The sequence below is a fragment of the Pseudophryne corroboree genome, chromosome 2, assembly GCF_028390025.1.
Source record: "Pseudophryne corroboree isolate aPseCor3 chromosome 2, aPseCor3.hap2, whole genome shotgun sequence".
NCBI lineage: Eukaryota > Metazoa > Chordata > Amphibia > Anura > Myobatrachidae > Pseudophryne > Pseudophryne corroboree.
This window is the reverse complement of record NC_086445.1, coordinates 714,745,084-714,764,963: the sequence shown is the minus strand read 5'-3', so window position 1 is coordinate 714,764,963 and position 19,880 is coordinate 714,745,084. Positions and strand designations below refer to the sequence as shown.

The window sequence follows — 19,880 nt, the reverse complement described above, 5'->3', positions numbered from 1 at the left end:
GGCCGAAATTTGAACCTTAATGGATCCCAATTTGAGACCCATAGATAATCCTGATTGCAGGAAATGTAGGAAACGACCCAGTTGGAATTCCTCCGTCGGAACCCTCCGATCCTCGCACCACGCTACATATTTTCGCCAAATGCGGTGATAATGTTTCACGGTGACTTCCTTCCGTGCCTTAATCAAGGTAGGAATGACTTCTTCTGGAATGCCTTTCCCTTTTAGGATCTGGCGTTCAACCGCCATGCCGTCAAACGCAGCCGCGGTAAGTCTTGAAAAAGACAGGGACCCTGCTGTAGCAGGTCCCTTCTCAGAGGTAGAGGCCACGGTTCGTCCGTGAGCATCTCTTGAAGTTCCGGATACCAAGTCCTTCTCGGCCAATCCGGAACCACTAGTATTGTTCTTACTCTTCTTTGCCGTATGATCTTCAATACCTTTGGTATGAGCGGCAGAGGAGGAAACACATACACTGACTGGTACACCCAAGGAGTTACCAGTGCGTCCACAGCTATTGCCTGTGGATCTCTTGACCTGGCGCAATATTTGTCCAGTTTCTTGTTGAGGCGAGACGCCATCATGTCTACAATTGGTCTTTCCCAACGGTCTATTAACATGTTGAAGACTTCTGGATGTAGACCCCACTCTCCCGGATGAAGATCGTGTCTGCTGAGGAAGTCTGCTTCCCAGTTGTCCACGCCCGGGATGAACACTGCTGACAGTGCTATCACGTGATTCTCCGCCCAGCGAAGAATCTTGGCAGCTTCTGCCATTGCACTCCTGCTTCTTGTGCCGCCCTGCCTGTTTACATGGGCGACCGCCGTGATGTTGTCCGACTGAATCAACACCGGCTTTCCTTGCAGGAGAAGTTCCGCCTGGCTTAGAGCATTGTAGATTGCTCTTAGTTCCAGAATGTTTATGTGAAGAGACTTTTCCAGACTCGTCCATACTCCCTGGAAGTTTCTTCCTTGTGTGACTGCTCCCCAGCCTCTCAGGCTGGCGTCCGTGGTCACCAGGATCCAATCCTGAATGCCGAATCTGCGGCCTTCTAATAGGTGAGCCTTCTGCAACCACCACAGAAGTGACACCCTTGTCTTTGGTGACAGGGTTATTCGCAGGTGCATCTGCAGATGCGACCCTGACCATTTGTCCAACAGATCCCTTTGGAATATTCTTGCATGGAATCTGCCGAATGGAATTGCTTCGTAAGAAGCCACCATTTTTCCCAGGACTCTTGTGCATTGATGTACTGACACTTTTCCTGGTTTTAGGAGGTTCCTGACCAGATCGGATAACTCCTTGGCTTTTTCCTCTGGAAGGAAAACCTTTTTCTGAACCGTGTCCAGAATCATTCCTAGGAACAGCAGACGAGTTGTCGGGATTAAATGGGATTTTGGAATATTCAGAATCCACCCGTGTTGTCTTAGCACCTCTTGAGATAGTGCTAAAGCTGTCTCCAGCTGTTCTCTGGACCTTGCCCTTATTAGGAGATCGTCCAAGTATGGGATAACTAATACGCCTTTTCTTCGAAGAAGAATCATCATCTCGGCCATTACCTTGGTAAAGACCCGAGGCGCCGTGGACAATCCGAACGGCAGCGTCTGAAACTGATAGTGACAGTTTTGAACAATGAACCTGAGGTACCCCTGGTGTGCGGGGTAAATCGGAACGTGTAGATACGCATCCTTGATGTCCAAGGATACCATAAAGTCCCCTTCTTCCAGGTTCGCTATCACTGCTCTGAGTGACTCCATCTTGAACTTGAACTTTTTTATGTAGAGGTTCAAGGACTTCAGATTTAGAATAGGCCTTACCGAGCCATCCGGCTTCGGTACCACAAATAGAGTGGAATAATACCCCTTTCCTTGTTGTAATAGGGGTACTTTGACTATCACCTGCTGAGCGTACAGCTTGTGAATGGCTTCCAACACCCTCTCCCTTTCGGAAGAGACGGTTGGTAAGGCAGACTTCAGGAAACGATGAGGAGGATCCGTCTCTAATTCCAACCTGTACCCCTGAGATATTATCTGCAGGATCCAGGGGTCTACCTGCGAGTGAGCCCACTGCGCGCTGTAATTTTTGAGACGGCCCCCCACTGTCCCCGAGTCCGCTTGAGAGGCCCCAGCGTCATGCTGAGGTTTTTGCAGGAGCCGGGGAGGGCTTCTGTTCCTGGGAAGGAGCTGCCTGTTGGTGTCTCTTCCCTCTTCCTCTGCCTCGTGGCAGGTACGACAAGCCCTTTGCTCTCTTATTTTTGTAGGAGCGAAAAGGCTGTGGTTGAAAGGTCGGTGCCTTTCTCTGTTGGGGAGTGACTTGAGGTAAAAAAGTGGATTTCCCGGCAGTAGCCGTGGCCACCAAGTCTGATAGACCAACTCCAAATAACTCCTCCCCTTTATACGGCAAAACCTCCATGTGACGTTTTGAATCCGCATCGCCTGTCCACTGTCGTGTCCATAAGGCTCTTCTGGCTGAAATGGACATAGCACTCACCCGAGATGCCAGTGTGCAAATATCCCTCTGTGCATCACGCATATAGATAAATGCATCCTTTATTTGTTCTAACGACAGTAAAACATTGTCCCTATCTAGGGTATCAATATTTTCAATCAGGGATTCTGACCAAACTACTCCAGCACTGCACATCCAGGCAGTTGCTATAGCTGGTCGTAGTATAACACCTGCATGTGTGTATATATTCTTTTGAATAACTTCCATCTTTCTATCTGATGGATCCTTAAGTGCGGCCGTCTCAGGAGAGGGTAACGCCACTTGTTTGGATAAGCGTGTGAGCGCCTTGTCCACCTTAGGGGGTGTTTCCCAGCGCGCCCTAACCTCTGGCGGGAAAGGGTATAATGCCAATAACTTTTTTGAAATTATCAACTTTTTATCAGGAGCAACCCACGCTTCATCACACACGTCATTTAATTCTTCTGATTCAGGAAAAACTGTTTGTAGTTTTTTCACACCATACATAATACCCTGTTTTACGGTATCTGTAGTATCAGCTAAATGTAACGTCTCCTTCATTGCCAAAATCATATAACGTGTGGCCCTACTGGAAAATACGTTTGAATTTCTACCGTCGTCACTGGAATCAGTGCCCGTGTCTGGGTCTGTGTCGACCGACTGAGGCAAAGGGCGTTTTACAGCCCCTGACGGTGTTTGAGGCGCCTGGACAGGCATTAATTGATTGTCCGGCCGCCTCATGTCCTCAACTGACTGTTTAAGGGAAGATAAACCATCACGTAATTCCACAAATAAAGGCATCCATTCTGGTGTCGACCCCCTGGGGGGTGACATCTGCATATTTGGCAATTGCTCCGCCTCCACACCAATATCGTCCTCATACATGTCGACACCACGTACCGACACACACCGCAAACTCACAGGGAATGCTCTAATGAAGACAGGACCCACTAGCCCTTTTGGGGAGACAGAGGGAGAGTCTGCCAGCACACACCACAAAGCGCTATATATACAAGGGATATCCTTATATTAAGTGCTCCCTTATAGCTGCTTTAATATATATATATATAGCCATTAATGTGCCCCCCCTCTCTGTTTTACCCTGTTTCTGTAGTGCAGTGCAGGGGAGAGACCTGGGAGCCGTTCTGACCAGCGGAGCTGTGACAGAAAATGGCGCCGTGTGCTGAGGAGATAGGCCCCGCCCCTTTTTCGGCGGGTTCTTCTCCCGCTATTTTTCCAGTCAGGCAGGGGTTAAATATCTCCATATAGCCCCTATGGGCTATATGTGAGGTATTTTTAGCCTTGTATAAGGTTTATATTTGCCTCTCAGAGCGCCCCCCCCCAGCGCTCTGCACCCTCAGTGACTGCCCAGTGAAGTGTGCTGAGAGGAAAATGGCGCACAGCTGCAGTGCTGTGCGCTACCTTATGAAGACTGAGGAGTCTTCAGCCGCCGGTTTCCGGACCTCTTCACGCTTCAGCATCTGCAAGGGGGTCGGCGGCGCGGCTCCGGGACCGGACTCCACGGCTGGGCCTGTGTTCGATCCCTCTGGAGCTAATGGTGTCCAGTAGCCAAGCAGCAAATCCACTCTGCATGCAGGTGAGTTTACTACTTTCCCCCTAAGTCCCACGTTGCAGTGATCCTGTTGCCAGCAGGACTCACTGTAAAGAAAAAAACCTAAACTAAACTTTCTCTAAGCAGCTCTTTAGGAGAGCCACCTAGATTGCACCCTTCTCGTTCGGGCACAAAATCTAACTGGAGTCTGGAGGAGGGTCATAGGGGGAGGAGCCAGTGCACACCACCTGACCTAGTAAAGCTTTACTTTTTTGTGCCCTGTCTCCTGCGGAGCCGCTATTCCCCATGGTCCTTTCAGGAACCCCAGCATCCACTTAGGACGATAGAGAAATAGAATTAGAAATGGGTCCCTTAGTCTCTGTTAACCAGATGAATAGGACAGTATTAGCATATTATAACCATTCATTTTGCTCTTAATTTGCCAGTATATTTAGGCTTAATAGGAATAACAAAATGCTTTTATCCAGATGAACATTTTTCATAACTGATTTTTTTTAATCACAAGTGTCTCTAATTTAATGTAACATAGTAACATAGGGGTATATTTATGATCCTTCTTTATGGGCTAATGCGCTATCTGCACACGTGATGTGATGCAAATAGCGCATCCCCTGATGTATGAACCTGGAGAAGCGCTATTGAAGGCTGGGGTGGCATGCTGCCGCTGCCTTTTCGGCACCTCTATCTGTTAGATCAGCTCCCTAACTTATGAATGTTCACTGTGCCCGAATGTTAGTCACTCCTACCCTGTTCCTCTTCGCCTTACAGAACCAGTGCTGCGGGTCTCCAAGCAGTTCCTCTTTTTTTTTTTGTCTTTAAATAAACTTTATTGTTATAAAGTATAACATACAAGGGCTCCAGCGTCCAGCAAAACAAACCGCGCATGTGCCAGCATTACTCCCGCAAGGTACACAGGGAGTGAATGTACAATGCAGGCGTGGAAATGACAACTGCGGCCGAGGGAGATGGATGTTATGGGAGGACGCGTATCGCCAGAAGGGTGAGAGAACGCACTTCCATAACGAAGACAGTAGGCTTAGCAAATGCATTGGAAAAGAGGACCCACTTCACCACGATAATGTGGTAAAGCGGGTCCATGTATATAACGACTGAAAATGGCATTTTAATAAATCTACCGCATAGTTTCTGAGGTTAAAAAATGACAATTTGTCCATCGAGTTCAACCTATTTGTAGTCTCCTACGCTATATTATTTTTAGGACTAATTTTGTCTGTTGCTAATGTCGGCCGTTGTGTTTATTCCTCATTATTTTTTTCTCTGACGTCCTAGTGGATGCTGGGGACTCCGTCAGGACCATGGGGATATAGCGGCTCCGCAGGAGACAGGGCACAATAATAAAAGCTTTAGGATCAGGTGGTGTGCACTGGCTCCTCCCCCTATGACCCTCCTCCAAGCCTCAGTTAGATTTTTGTGCCCGACGAGAAGGGTGCAATCTAGGTGGCTCTCCTGAGCTGCTTAGAATAAAAGTTTAAGTTAGGTTTTTTATTTTCAGTGAGTCCTGCTGGCAACAGGCTCACTGCTACGAGGGACTTAGGGGAGAGAAGTAAACTCACCTGCGTGCAGGATGGATTTGCTTCTTAGGCTACTGGACACCATTAGCTCCAGAGGGATCGAACACAGGCCCAGCCATGGAGTCCGGTCCCGGAGCCGTGCCGCCGACCCCCCTTGCAGATGCCGAAGTTGAAGAGGTCCAGAGGTCCAGAAACAGGCGGCAGAAGACTTTCAGTCTTCATAAGGTAGCGCACAGCACTGCAGCTGTGCGCCATTGTTGTCAGCACACTTCACCAACAGTCACCAACTGTCACTGAGGGTGCAGGGCGCTGGGGGGGGCGCCCTGGGCAGCAATGTATAATACCTTTTTTATGGCTAAAATACATCACATATAGCCCTTGAGGCTATATGGATGTATTTAACCCCTGCCAGATCTCACAAACTCCGGGAGAAGAGCCCGCCGAAAAGGGGGCGGGGCCTATTCTCCTCAGCACACGGCGCCATTTTCCTGCTCAGCTCTGCTGTGAGGAAGGCTCCCAGGCTCTCCCCTGCACTGCACTACAGAAACAGGGTTAAAACAGAGAGGGGGGGCACTTATTTGGCGATATGATTACATATATAAAAATGCTATAAGGGAAAACACTTGTATAAGGGGTTGTCCCTGTATAATTATAGCGTTTTTGGTGTGTGCTGGCAAACTCTCCCTCTGTCTCCCCAAAGGGCTAGTGGGGTCCTGTCCTCTGTCAGAGCATTCCCTGTGTGTGTGCTGTGTGTCGGTACGTGTGTGTCGACATGTAGGAGGACGATGTTGGTGAGGAGGCGGAGAAAATTGCCTGTATTGGTGATGTCACTCTCTAGGGAGTCGACACTGGAATGGATGGCTTATTTAGGAATTACGTGATAATGTCAACACGCTGCAAGGTCGGTTGACGACATGAGACGGCCGGCAAACAAATTAGTACCTGTCCAGGCGTCTCAGACACCGTCAGGGGCTTGTAAAAACGCCCATTTACCTCAGTCGGTCGACACAGACACGGACACTGACTCCAGTGTCGACGGTGAAGAAACAAACGTATTTTCCTTTAGGGCCACACGTTTCATGTTAAGGGCAATGAAGGAGGTGTTACATATTTCTGATACTACAAGTACCACAAATAAGGGTATTATGTAGGGTGTGAATAAACTACTTGTAGTTTTTCCTGAATCAGATAAATTAAATGAAGTGTGTGATGATACGTGGGTTTCCTCCGATAGAAAATTATTGGCGGTATACCCTTTCCCGCCAGAAGTTAGGGCGAGTTGGGAAACACACCTTAGGGTGAATAAGGCGCTCACACGCTTATAAAAACAAGTGGCGTTACCGTCTCCAGATACGGCAGCCCTCAAGGAGCCAGCTGATAGGAAGCTGAAAAATATCCTAAAAGTATATACACATATACTGGTGTTATACTACGACCAGCAATCGCCTCAGCCTGGATGTGCAGCGCTGAGGGGGCTTGGTCGGATTTCCTGACTGAAAATATTGATACCCTTGACAGGGACAAGATTTTATTGACTATAGAGCATTTTAAGGATGCATTTCTATATATGCGAGATGCGCAGAGGGATATTTGCATTCTGGCATCAAGAGTAAATGTGATGTCCATATCTGCCAGACGACAGTGGTCAGGTGATGCAGATTCCAGACGGCACATGGAAGTATTGCCGTATAAAGGGGCGGTCCATCGGACCTGGTGGCCATGGCAACAGCTGAAAAATCCACCTTTTGTTACCCCAAGTCACATCTCAGCAGAAAAGGACACAGTCTTTTCAGTCTCAGTCCTTTCGTCCCCATAAGGGCAGGCGGGCAAAAGGGCCAGTCATATCTGCCCAGGGGTAGAGGAAAGGGAAGAAGACTGCAGCAGGCAGCCCATTCCCAGGAACAGAAGCCCTCCACAGCTTCTGCCAAGTCCGCAGCATGACGCTGGGGCCGTACAAGCGGACTCAGGTGCGGTAGGGGGTCATCTCAAGAGTTTCAGCACGCAGTGGGCTCACTCACAAGTGGACTCCTGGATCCTACACGTAGTATCCCAGGTGTACATTGGAAATTCGAGACGTCTCCCCCTCACAAGTTCCTGAAGTCTGCTTTACCAACGTCTCCCTCCGACAGGGAGGCAGTATTGGGAACAATTCACAGGCTGTATTCCCAGCAGGTGATAATCAAAGTACCCCTTCTACAACAAGGGAAGGGGTATTATTCCACACTATATTGTGGTACTGAAGCCAGACGGCTAGGTGAGATCTGAAATATTTGAACACTTACATACAAGCGTTCAAATCAAGATGGAGTCACTCAGAGCAGTGATAGCGAACCAGGAAGAAGGGGACGATATGGTGTCACTGGATATCAGGGACGCTTACCTACATGTCCAAATTTGCCCTTCTCACCAAGGGTACCTCAGGTTCGTGGTACAGAACTGTCACTATCAGTTCAGACGCTGCCGTTTGGATTGTCCACGGCACCCCGGGTCTTTACCAAGGTAATGGCCGAAATGATGATTCTTCTTAAAAGAAATATGGACGCTTTCCTGATAAGGGCAAGGTCCAGAGAACAGTTGGAGGTCGGAGTAGCACTATCTTAAGTAGTTCTACGACAGCACGAGTGGATTCTAAATATTCCAAAATCGCAGTTTTTTCCGACGACACGTCTACTGTTCCTAGGGATGATTCTGGACACAGTCCAGAAAAGGATGTTTTCTCCCGGAGAAGAAAGCCAGGGAGTTATCCGAGCTAGTCAGGAACCTCCTAAAACCAGGAAAAGTATCAGTGCATCATTGCACAAGGATCCTGTGAAAAATGGTGGTTTCTTACAAAGCGATCCCATTCGGTAGATTTCACGCAAGAACCTTTACGTGGGATCTGCTGGAAAAATGGTCCGGATCGCATCTTCAGATGCATCAGCGGATAACCCTGTCTCCAAGGACAAGGGTGTTTCTTCTGCGGTGGCTGCAGAGTGCTCATCTATGAAAGGGCCGCAGATTCGGCATTCAGGACTGGGTCCTGGTGACCACGGATGCCAGCCTGAGTGGCTGGGGAGCAGTCACACAAGGAAAAAATTTCCAGAGAATGTGATCGAGTCTGGAGACTTCTCTCCACATAAATATACTGGAGCTAAGGGCAATTTACAATGCTCTAAGCTTAGCAAGACCTCTGCTTCAAGGTCAGCCGGTATTGATCCAGTGGGACAACATCACGGCAGTCGCCCACGTAAACAGACAGGGAGGCACAGGAAGCAGGAGGGAAATGGCAGAAACTGCAAGGATTCTTCGCTGGGCGAAAAATCATGTGATAACACTCTCAGCAGTGTTCATTCCGGGAGTGGAAAACTGGGAAGCAGACTTCCTCAGCAGGCATGACCTCCACCCGGGAGAGTGGGGACTTCATCGGGAAGTCTTCCACATGATTGTAAACCGTTGTGAAAAACCAAAGGTGGACATGATGGCGTCCCGCCTGAACAAAAAACTAGATATTGCGCCAGGTCAAGGGACCCTCAGGCAATAGCGGTGGACGCTCTGGTAACACTGTGGATGTACCAGTCAGAGTATGTGTTCCCTCCTATGCCTCTCATACAAAAAGTACTGAAAATCATAAGAGGGAGATGAGTAAGAATGATACTCGTGGTTCCGGATTGGCCAAGAAGGACTTGGTACCCGAAACTTCAAGAGATGTTCACGGAAGACCCGTGGCCTCTACCTTTAAGAAAGGACCTGCTCCAGCAGGGGCCTTGTCTGTTCCAAGACTTACCGCGGCCGCGTTTGACGGCATGGCGGTTGAACGCCGGATCCTGAAAGGGCATTCCAGATGAAGTCATCCCTACCCTGGTCGAAGACAGGAAGGATGTAACCGCAAAACATTTTCACCGCATTTGGCGAAGATATGTTGCGTGGTGTGAGGCCAAGAAGGCCCCTACAGAGGAATTCCAACTGGGTCGTTTCCTACATTTCCTGAAAACAGGACTGTCTATGGGCCTAAAATTAGGGTCCATTAAGGTTCAAATTAAGGCCCTGTCGAATTTCTTCCAGAAAGAACTGGCTTTAGTGCCTGACGTTCAGATGTTTGTAAAAGGGGTACTGCATATACAGCCTCCTTTTGTGCCCCAGTGGCACCTTGGGATCTCAATGTTGTTTTGAGTTTCCTAAAGTCACATTGGTTTGAACCACTCACCACTGTGGACTTAAAATATCTCACATGGAAGGTGACGATGCTATTAGCCCTGGCTTCAGCCAGGCGTGTGTCAGAATTGGCGGCTTTATCATATATAAAGCCCTTACTTAATTTTTCATTCTGACAGGGCAGAATTGAGGACTCGTCCTCAATTTCTCCTTAAGGTGTTTTCTGTTTTTCACATGAACCAACCTATTGTGGTACCTGCGGGTACTAGGGACTTGGAGGACTCCAAGTTACTTGACGTTGTCAGGGCCCTGAAAAATATGTTTCCAGGAAGGCTGGAGTCAGAAAATCTGACTCGCTGTTTAGCCTGTATGCACCCAACAAGATGGGTGCTCCTGCTTCTAAGCAGACGATTGCTCGCTGGATTTGTAATACAATTCAGTTTACACATTCTGTGGCAGGCCTGCCACAGCCAAAATCGGTAAAAGCCCATTCCAAAAGGAAGGGGGCTCATCTTGGGCGACTGCCCGAGGGGTCTCGGCTTTACAACTTTGCCGAGCAGTTACTTGGTCAGGGGCAAACACGTTTGCTAAATTCTACAAATTTGATACCCTGGCTGAGGAGGACATGGAGTTCTCTCATTCGGTGCTGCAGGGTCATCCGCACTCTCCCGCCCGTTTGGGAGCTTTGGTATAATCCCCATGGTCCTGACGGAGTCCCCAGCATCCACTAGGACGTCAGAGAAAATAAGATTTTACTTACCGATAAATCTATTTCTCGTAGTCCGTAGTGGATGCTGGGCGCCCATCCCAAGTGCGGATTGTCTGCAATACTTGTACATAGTTATTGTTACAAAAATCGGGTTATTCTTGTTGTGAGCCATCTTTTCAGAGGCTCCTTCGTTGTTATCATACTGTTAACTGGGTTCAGATCACAGGTTGTACGGTGTGATTGGTGTGGCTGGTATGAGTCTTACCCGGGATTCAATATCCTTCCTTATTATGCACGCTCGTCCGGGCACAGTATCCTAACTGAGGCTTGGAGGAGGGTCATAGGGGGAGGAGCCAGTGCACACCACCTGATCCTAAAGCTTTTATTATTGTGCCCTGTCTCCTGCGGAGCCGCTATATCCCCATGGTCCTGACGGAGTCCCCAGCATCCACTACGGACTACGAGAAATAGATTTATCGGTAAGTAAAATCTTATTATAACTATAGTGCATGACTACGTACCATAACCCTGTATATTCTTATCCATTAGGTATTTATCTAGCCCTTTCTTAAAAGTGTTGACCAAGTCCGCCGTTACTACTCTCTCAGGAAGGTAATTCCAAACACGTATTGACCTTACTGTGAAAAAACCTTTTCGTCTCTGTGAGTGAAATATCCTCTCCTCTAACCTAAGCTGATGTCCACGTGTCCTCTGTGTTGATCTTAAAAACAGATCCCCCGAAAGCTCTGTGTATTAGCCCCTTAATATATTTGTAAATGTTGATCATGTCCCATCTTAGTCTCCTCTTTTCCAGTGTAAACATGCATAGCCTTGCAAGCCTTTCCTCGTATTCTAGTGTCTCCATCACCTTAATTAGTTTGGTCGCCTGCCTCTGAACCTTTTCTAGTTCCAAGATATCTTTTTTGTAGTATGGTGCCCAAAATTGTGCACAGTATTCAAGATGTGGCCTCACTAGTGATTTATATAATGGGAGTATAACCCTTGCATCAATTCCCTGCTTTATGCATGCTAATACCTTGTTAGCCTTCTTTGCTGCAATCCTACTTTGGGTACTGCTGCTTAGTTTGCTACCTATGTGAACACCTAAGTCTTTTTCCAGTACAGAATCCCCTAATTTTACCTCATTTAGTATGTAGGTGTTATTTTTGTTCTTGCTACCAAAGTGCATTATCTTACACTTGCCTGTATTGAAGCTCATTCTCCATTTTGCTGCCCATGCTTCCAGTTTAACTAAGTCGTTCTGAAGAGACTCAGCATCCCCCTCCGTATTTATAACCTTACACAATTTGGTATCGTCTGCAAAAATTGACACTATGGGGGTAATTCCAAGTTGATCGCAGCAGGAATTTTGTTAGCAGTTGGGCAAAACCATGTGTACTGCAGGGGAGGCAGATATAACATGTGCAGAAAGAGTTATATTTGGGTGGGTTCTTTTATTTCTGTGCAGGGTAAATACTGGCTGCTTTATTTTTATACTGCAAATTAGATTGCAGATTGAACACACCCCACCCAAATCTAACTCTCTCTGCACATGTTAAATCTGCCTCCCCTGCAGTGCATATGGTTTTGCCCAAGGGTGGATCCAGAAGAAAATGATAGGGAGGGCACCATGGAAGGGGAAGTACATTTGCGTGCGGCTTCGGTGCATGTGAGGTGGCGCTTCTTATACAATGCCCACAGTTGTAGCGCTCATTATGCAATGTCCACTGTACTGGTAGTGCCCCTTATATAGACCCCATAGTAGTGGTGCCCCTTATGCAATGCCCGTATTGCCCCCAGTAGTAATGTTGCCTGTAGTAATGCCCGCAGTCATTTAGTGAGTGTGGCCAATTAAAATGAGACGTGATACACAGACATATGCCCCCAATAGTGCAGTGCCAAATCCACAATTGCACCCACAGCGCAAGATCCACAATTGCCCCCACAGTGCCAGATCCACAATTGCCCCCACAGTGCCAGATCCACAATTGCCCCCACAGTGCCAGATCCACAAATGCCCCCACAGTGCCAGATCCAAAAATGCCCCTACAGTGCCAGATCCAAAAATGCCCCTACAGTGCCAGATCCAAAAATGCCCCCACAGTGTCAGGTGTACAAATGCCCCCACAGTGCCAGGTAAACAATTGCCCTCACAGTGCCAGGTAAACAATTGCCCCCACAGTGCCAGGTATACAATTGCCCTCACAGTGCCAGGCATACAATTGCCCTCACAGTGCCAGGTATACAAATGCCCCCACAGCAGGTATACTATACTAATGCCCCCACAGCAGTTCTGCAGCTGCTTACCGCTGCTGCTGCTGCTGTTGCTTCTCTGCCGGCTCTGAGGGTGTCAGGAGGAGAGCGCGGCTATGTCTGGCGGCGTGTAGGACTTCAAACTAGCCGCCAATTCGTGAGCCAATCAGAGCTCGTGGACCGGCGGCTCCTGATTGGTTGCCGGTCCGCGAGCTCTGATTGGCTCACGAACCGGCGGTTGGTTTGAAGTCTGCAACACGCCGCCAGATAGCCGCGCTCTCCTCCTGACAGCTGAGACACTCTGCCGCTGGACTGAGCGGCAGCGTGTCTCAGTGACACAAGCGGAGGGGGGGGACGGATGGGGCCACAAATGACAGGGGGGCACGGGCCCGAGTGCCCCCCCCCCCCTGAATCCGCCACTGGTTTTGCCCAACTGCTAACAAAATTCCTGCTGCGATCAACTTGGAATTACCCCCTATGCTCTCTAGATCTACTGCTATATTGTTAAAATGTTGAACAATCGTGGTCCAATACAGACCCTTGTGGCACACCACTTAGTACTTCAGTACAATTTAATAAAGTTCCATTTACCACAATGCGCTGTTAAAAGTAACCACCAGGCAATGTACAAATAATAAACTACACTGGTCTTCAGACCAGTATTACATCACTTCTGCATGTCCCTCAAAGGCCCCAAAAGTCCAGCAATATTATCCTCTCTGTTTTTTTTCCAAGCAGACAGCTATGTTGTTAAAATCCCTCGGATCTTCTCACTCACATAAATGGGGGAAATTCTTTGAGGACAGGTAAAGTAACATTGTTTATCATTAATTGTATTGAGGTACAAATTGAGCAAGACAACAATCTGGTGAGTCTGAATCATACATGACTACCCCCTCGCAGAAATGTTGGGGAGACTCCCTTAGCCTATAGAGTTGTAGACTTCATAAAAAGTAGACCTCACTGCCAGATCATGCCCACATCACAGTGGGGGTTCCATTATATAGTTTGCAGTATGGGCTGAATACAGTGATACAGACTAAGGGGTGTATTCAATTGGTGTCGGATATCCCGACTTCAAGTCAAGTGACGTTTTTCCGACAAGTCAGGAATTCCGACTTGTCGGAAAACACATGGATCGGCGGATTAGCCGCGGATCCACATATTTTGACAGATTTGGGGGCATTTTTGACAGGTTTTTGGCCCATTTTCCGACAATGTCGATCCATCTTTCAAAAAAGTCGGATCAGCATTGTCGAAAACGGGCTAAACCTGTCAAAAATGCCCTGAAATTGAATAGTGCAGTGACACCAATTGAATACACCCTTAAAAGGTGCATATACACGGTGCAATTCTGGCTAAATGCTGATTTTGACTCTGCGCTTTCCCTTGAACTCCCTGGAGCCCAGAACCACCGATATTGACTATACACACAGTGCAATTTTGGCTATGTACAATTTTGACTAAATACGATTTTGACTATACTACACATAGTCAAATTGCCGTGCCTGCACAGTTTCTTTTTTCTTGCGATACCGGCCCAGCGGGAGCGTGAATTGGTATTGCAAGCTGTATACACACAGTGTGATATGTGCTAACTTTACTTACGATTTTGACTATATAGGCAAAATCATAAGCACACATCGCACCGTGTGTATGCACCTTTAAAACTAAATTTACTAATAAACAGGGAAGAACAAAAACACCACCCTTTATTTGCAGGTATATAACACTAAAAGTATTGATTAGGCTGTGGTGGATAATGTGGAACATTTCTGAAATTAGAACTATTAGCTGTAATACAAATATTGACTAGCAAGATAGATTTTAGGTGCTCAAATTCAGATCTTCTCAGGACTCCTTCCATGAATACATGAAATGCTGCTTAAGCTATATATCTGAATAATTTGTGCATAGGCTAGTCCCAGCCAATTTGTGACAATGTCCATAGATTATATATTGTATATCCCTTTCTGACTTTGTCCTTTTCGATTGTTCCGTTTTGTCTTGGAAGATCAAAGGTCACTCCTTCTTATTGAGAGCATCCACATTGTAATTCTTTAGGACAAGGTATTCTAATAATTCGGGGGCCCAGTCTCTCAGTAGCATGGGGATCTTGGTGGCTTGGTACTGGTAGTATACCTCCCTCTGTCGTAAAGCTCCTCCCTTAATGATTTCAAGTGCACATTCTTCCTTTGGAGCAGCAGGCTGCTGGATCACATGCGACACCGTATTTAAAGCAGAGTCTGTAATATTAGAGTTGTAAATGTTAATAACAGACTTCACATTTTCAGCAACTTACACTATTCTTACCAATGTTTCTTGTAATATATTCAGCTAATTCATGCATTTTGTTTTCCATTACAAAATTCATGAAGAATCTGCTGCAACCTCCTATTTGCATTAGAGCTGTGCACCGGAAATTTTTTGTGTTTTAGTTTTGGATTCAGTTCCGCGGCCGTGTTTTGGAATCGGACGCGTTTTGGCAAAACCTCCCTGAAAATTTTTTGTCGGATTTGGGTGTTTAAAAAAAAACAAAAAACCTCAAAAACAGCTTAAATCATAGAATTTGGGGGTCATTTTGATCCCATAGTATTATTAACCTCAATAACCATAATTTACACTAATTTCCAGTCTATTCTGAACACCTCACACCTCACAATATTATTTTTAGTCCTAAAATTTGCACCGAGGTTGCTGGATGACTAAGCTAAGCGACCCAAGTGGGCGGCACAAACACCTGGCCCATCTAGGAGTGGCACTGCAGTGTCAGGCAGGATGGCACTTAAAAAAATTAGCCCCAAACATCACATGATGCGGAGATAAATAAAAAAATTTAAAAAAGGAGGTGCAAGATGGAATTGTCCTTGGGCCCTCCCACCCACCCTTATGTTGTATAAACAGGACATGCACACTTTAACAAACCCATAATTTCAGCCACAGGGTCTGCCACACGACTGTGGCTGAAATGACTGGTTGGTTTGGGCCCCCACCAAAAAAGAAGCAATCAATCTCTCCTTGCACAAACTGGCTCTACAGAGGCAAGATGTCGACCTCCTCCTCATCTTCCGATTCATCACCCCTTTCACTGTGTACATCCCCCTCCTCACAGAGTATTAATTCGTCCCCACTGGAATCCACCGTCTCAGGTCCCTGTGTACTTTCTGGAGGCAATTGCTGGTGAATGTCTCCACGGAGGAATTGATTATAATTCATTTTGATGAACATCATCTTCTCCACATTTTGTGGAAGTAACCTCGTACGCCGATTCCTGACAAGGTGACCGGCTGCACTAAACACTCTTTCAGAGTACACATTGGAGGGGGGGCAACTTTGGTAAAATAAAGCAAGTTTGTGCAAGGGCCTCCAAATTGCCGCTTTTTCCTGCCAGTATACGTATGGACTGTCTGACGTGCCTACTTGGATGCGGTCACTCATATAATCCTCCACCATTCTTTCAATGGGGACAGAATCATATGCAGTGACATTAGACGACATGTCAGTAATCGTTGGCAGGTCCTTCAGTCCGGACCAGATGTCAACACTCGCTCCAGACTGCCCTGCATCACCGCCAGCGGGTGGGCTCGGAATTCTTAGCCTTTTCCTCGACGCCCCAGTTGCGGGAGAATGTGAAGGAGGAGCTGTTGACGGGTCACGTTCCGCTTGACTTGACAAGTGTCTCACCAGCAGGTCTTTGAACATGTGCAGACTTGTGTCTGCCGGAAAGAGAGATACAACGTAGGCTTTAAACCTAAGATCGAGCACGGTGGCCAAAATGTAGTGCTCTGATTTCAACAGATTGACCACCCGTGAATCCTGGTTAAGCGAATTAAGGGCTCCATCCACAAGTCCCACATGCCTAGCGGAATCGCTCCATTTTAGCTCCTCCTTCAATCTCTCCAGCTGCTTCTGCAAAAGCCTGATGAGGGGAATAACCTGACTCAGGCTGGCAGTGTCTGAACTGACTTCACGTGTGGCAAGTTCAAAGGGTTGTAGAACCTTGCACAACGTTGAAATCATTCTCCACTGCGCTTGAGTCAGGTGCATTCCCCCTCCTTTGCCTATATCATAGGAAGATGTATAGGCATGAATGGCCTTTTGCTGCTCCTCCATCCTCTGAAGCATATAGAGGGTTGAATTCCACCTCGTTACCACCTCTTGCTTCAGGTGATGGCGGGGCAGGTTCAGGAGTGTTTGCTGGTGCTCCCGGTCTTCGGCACGCGGTGGGTGAATGCCGAAAGTGGCCCACAATTCTTCGGGCCACCGACAGCATCTTTTGCACGCCCCTGTCGTTTTTTAAAAAGTTCTGCACCGCCAAATTCAATGTATGTGCAAAACATGTTACATGCTGGAATTTGCCCACATGTAATGCATGCACAATATTGGTGGCGTTGTCCGATGTCACAAATCCCCAGGAGAGTCCAATTGGGGTAAGCCATTCTGTGATGATGTTCCTCAGTTTCTGTAAGAGGTTGTCAGCTGTGTGCCTCTTATGGAAAGCGGTGATACAAAGCGTAGCCTGCCTAGGAACGAGTTGGCGTTTGCGAGATGCTGCTACTGGTGCGGCTGCTGCTGTTCTTGCTGCGGGAGGCAATACATCTACCCAGTGGGCTGTCACAGTCATATAGTCCTGAGTCTGCCCTGCTCCACTTGTCCACATGTCCGTGGTTAAGTGGACATTGGGTACAACTGCATTTTTTAGGACACTGGTGACTCTTTTTCTGACGTCTGTGTACATTCTCAGTATCGCCTGCCTAGAGAAGTGGAACCTAGATGGTATTTGGTACCGGGGACACAGTACCTCAAGCAATTCTCTAATTCCCTGTGAATTAACGGTGGATACCGGACACACGTTTAACACCAACACAGATGCCAAGACCTGAGTAATCCGCTTTGCAGCAGGATGACTGCTGTGATATTTTATCTTCCTCGCAAAGGACTGTTGGACAGTCAATTGCTTACTGGAAGTAATACAAGTGGTCTTCCGACTTCCCCTCTGGGATGACGATCGACTCCCAGCTGCAACAACAGCAGCGCCAGCAGCACTAGGCGTTACACTCAAGGATCCATCGGAGGAATCCCAGGCAGGAGAGGACTCGTCAGACTTGCCAGTGACATGGCCTGCAGGACTATTGGCTTTCCTGTCTAAGGAGGAAATTGACACTGAGGGAGTTGGTGGTGTGGTTTGCAGGAGCTTGGTTACAATAGGAAGGGATTTAATTGTCACTGGACTGCTTCCGCTGTCACCCAAAGTTTTTGAACTTGTCAATAACTTCTGATGAATGCGCTCCAGGTGACTTATTAGGGAGGATGTTCCTAGGTGGTTAACGTCCTTACCCCTACTTATTACAGCTTGACAAAGGCAACACACGGCTTGACACCTGTTGTCCGCATTTCTGTTAAAATAATTCCACACCGAAGAGGTGATTTTTTTTGGTAATTTGACCAGGCATGTCAATGGCCATATTCGTCCCACGGACAACAGGTGTCTCCTCGAGTGCCTGACTTAAACAAACCACCTCACCATCAGAATCCTCCTTGTCAATTTCCTCCACAGCACCAGCAACACCCATATCCTCATCCTGGTGTACTACAACAGTGACATCTTCAATTTGACTATCAGGAACTGGACTGCGGGTGCTCCTTCCAGCACTTGCAGGGGGCGTGCAAATGGTGGAAGGCGCCACCTCTTCCCGTCCAGTGTTGGGAAGGTCAGGCATCGCAACCGACACAATTGGACTCTCCTTGGGGATTTGTGATTTAGAAGAACGCACAGTTCTTTGCTGTGGTTTTGCCAGCTTAAGTCTTTTCATTTTTCTAGCGAGAGGATGTGCTTCCATCCTCATGTGAATCTGAACCACTAGCCATGAACATAGGCCAGGGCCTCAGCCGTTCCTTGCCACTCCGTGTCGTAAATGGCATATTGGCAAGTTTACGCTTCTCATCAGACGCTTTTAATTTTGATTTTTGTGTCATTTTACTGAACTTTTGTTTTTTGGATTTTACATGCTCTCTACTATGACATTGGGCATCGGCCTTGGCAGTCGACGTTGATGGCATTTCATCGTCTCGGCCATGACTAGTGGCAGCAGCTTCAGCACGAGGTGGAAGTGGATCTTGATCTTTCCCTATTTTACCCTCCACATTTTTGTTTTCCATTTTTTAATGTGTGGAATTATATGCCAGTAATATATCAATAGCAATGGCCTACTGTACCGTACTGCTATATATTATATACTGGTGGTCAGCAAAATTATGCACTGTCCTCCTACTATATATACTGCGCACAACTAAAATGCACCACAGGTATGGATGGATAGTATACTTGATGACACAGAGGTAGGTAGAGCAGTGGACTACTGTACCGTACTGCTATATATTATATACTGGTGGTCAGCACAATTATGCACTGCCCTCCTACTATATATACTGCGCACAACTAAAATGCACCACAGGCATGGATGCATAGTATACTTGACGACACAGAGGTAGAGCAGTGGACTACTGTACCGTACTGCTATATATATACTGGTGGTCACAGCAAAATTCTGCACTGTCCTCCTACTATATACTACAATGCAGCACAGATATCGAGCGTTTTTCAGGCATAAAACGTATAATACTGGTGGTCACTGGTCAGAAAAACTCTGCACTGTCCTCCTACTATATAATACTGGTGGTCCCCAGTCCCCACAATAAAGCACACTGAGCACAGATATTTGCAGCACACCGAGCACAGATATGGAGCGTTTTTCAGGCGAGAACGTAGATATTTTCAGCACACTGAACACAGGTATTTGCAAGCACACTGAACACAGATATTTGCAGCACACTGAGCACATATATTTGCAGCACACTGAACACAACTGAGAGAACGCTGCACGTCCTCTCTCTATCATCTCCAATGCACGAGTGAAAATGGCGGCGACGTGCAGCTCCTTATATAGAATACGAATCTCGCGAGAATCTGACAGCAGGATGATGACGTTTGGGCGCGCTCGGGTTAACCGAGCAAGGCGGGAGGATCCGAGTCTGCCTCGGAACCGTGTAAAATGGGTGAAGTTCGGATTCAGAGGAACCGAACCCGCTCATCACTATTAGTAACTAATCCATATAGGACACTCTAGCAAGGTGCAGTAGCTTATACACATGGGGCTTGAGCCAGAGTTGTATGCAATGTTGATGTACGTTGTAGAATGATTTTTTACCACTGCGCTTGTGT

The 19,880-nt window shown here is 47.3% G+C and overlaps 1 protein-coding gene across 4 annotated transcripts in view; it reads right to left on the bottom strand.

Annotated features, from left to right (window-relative positions):
• Nucleotides 1–14,353: 14,353 nt before the first annotated feature.
• HSD11B1 (hydroxysteroid 11-beta dehydrogenase 1) overlaps nt 14,354–19,880 on the bottom strand; it is a 94,126-nt gene continuing 88,599 nt past the window's right edge. For all 4 annotated transcript variants that reach the window (XM_063955341.1, XM_063955340.1, XM_063955342.1 and 1 more), the window contains one exon: nt 14,354–14,904. In XM_063955341.1, the coding sequence (XP_063811411.1) occupies nt 14,681–14,904 (224 nt within the window). In that variant the 3' untranslated portion in view covers nt 14,354–14,680. The remainder of the gene's footprint in view (nt 14,905–19,880) is intronic.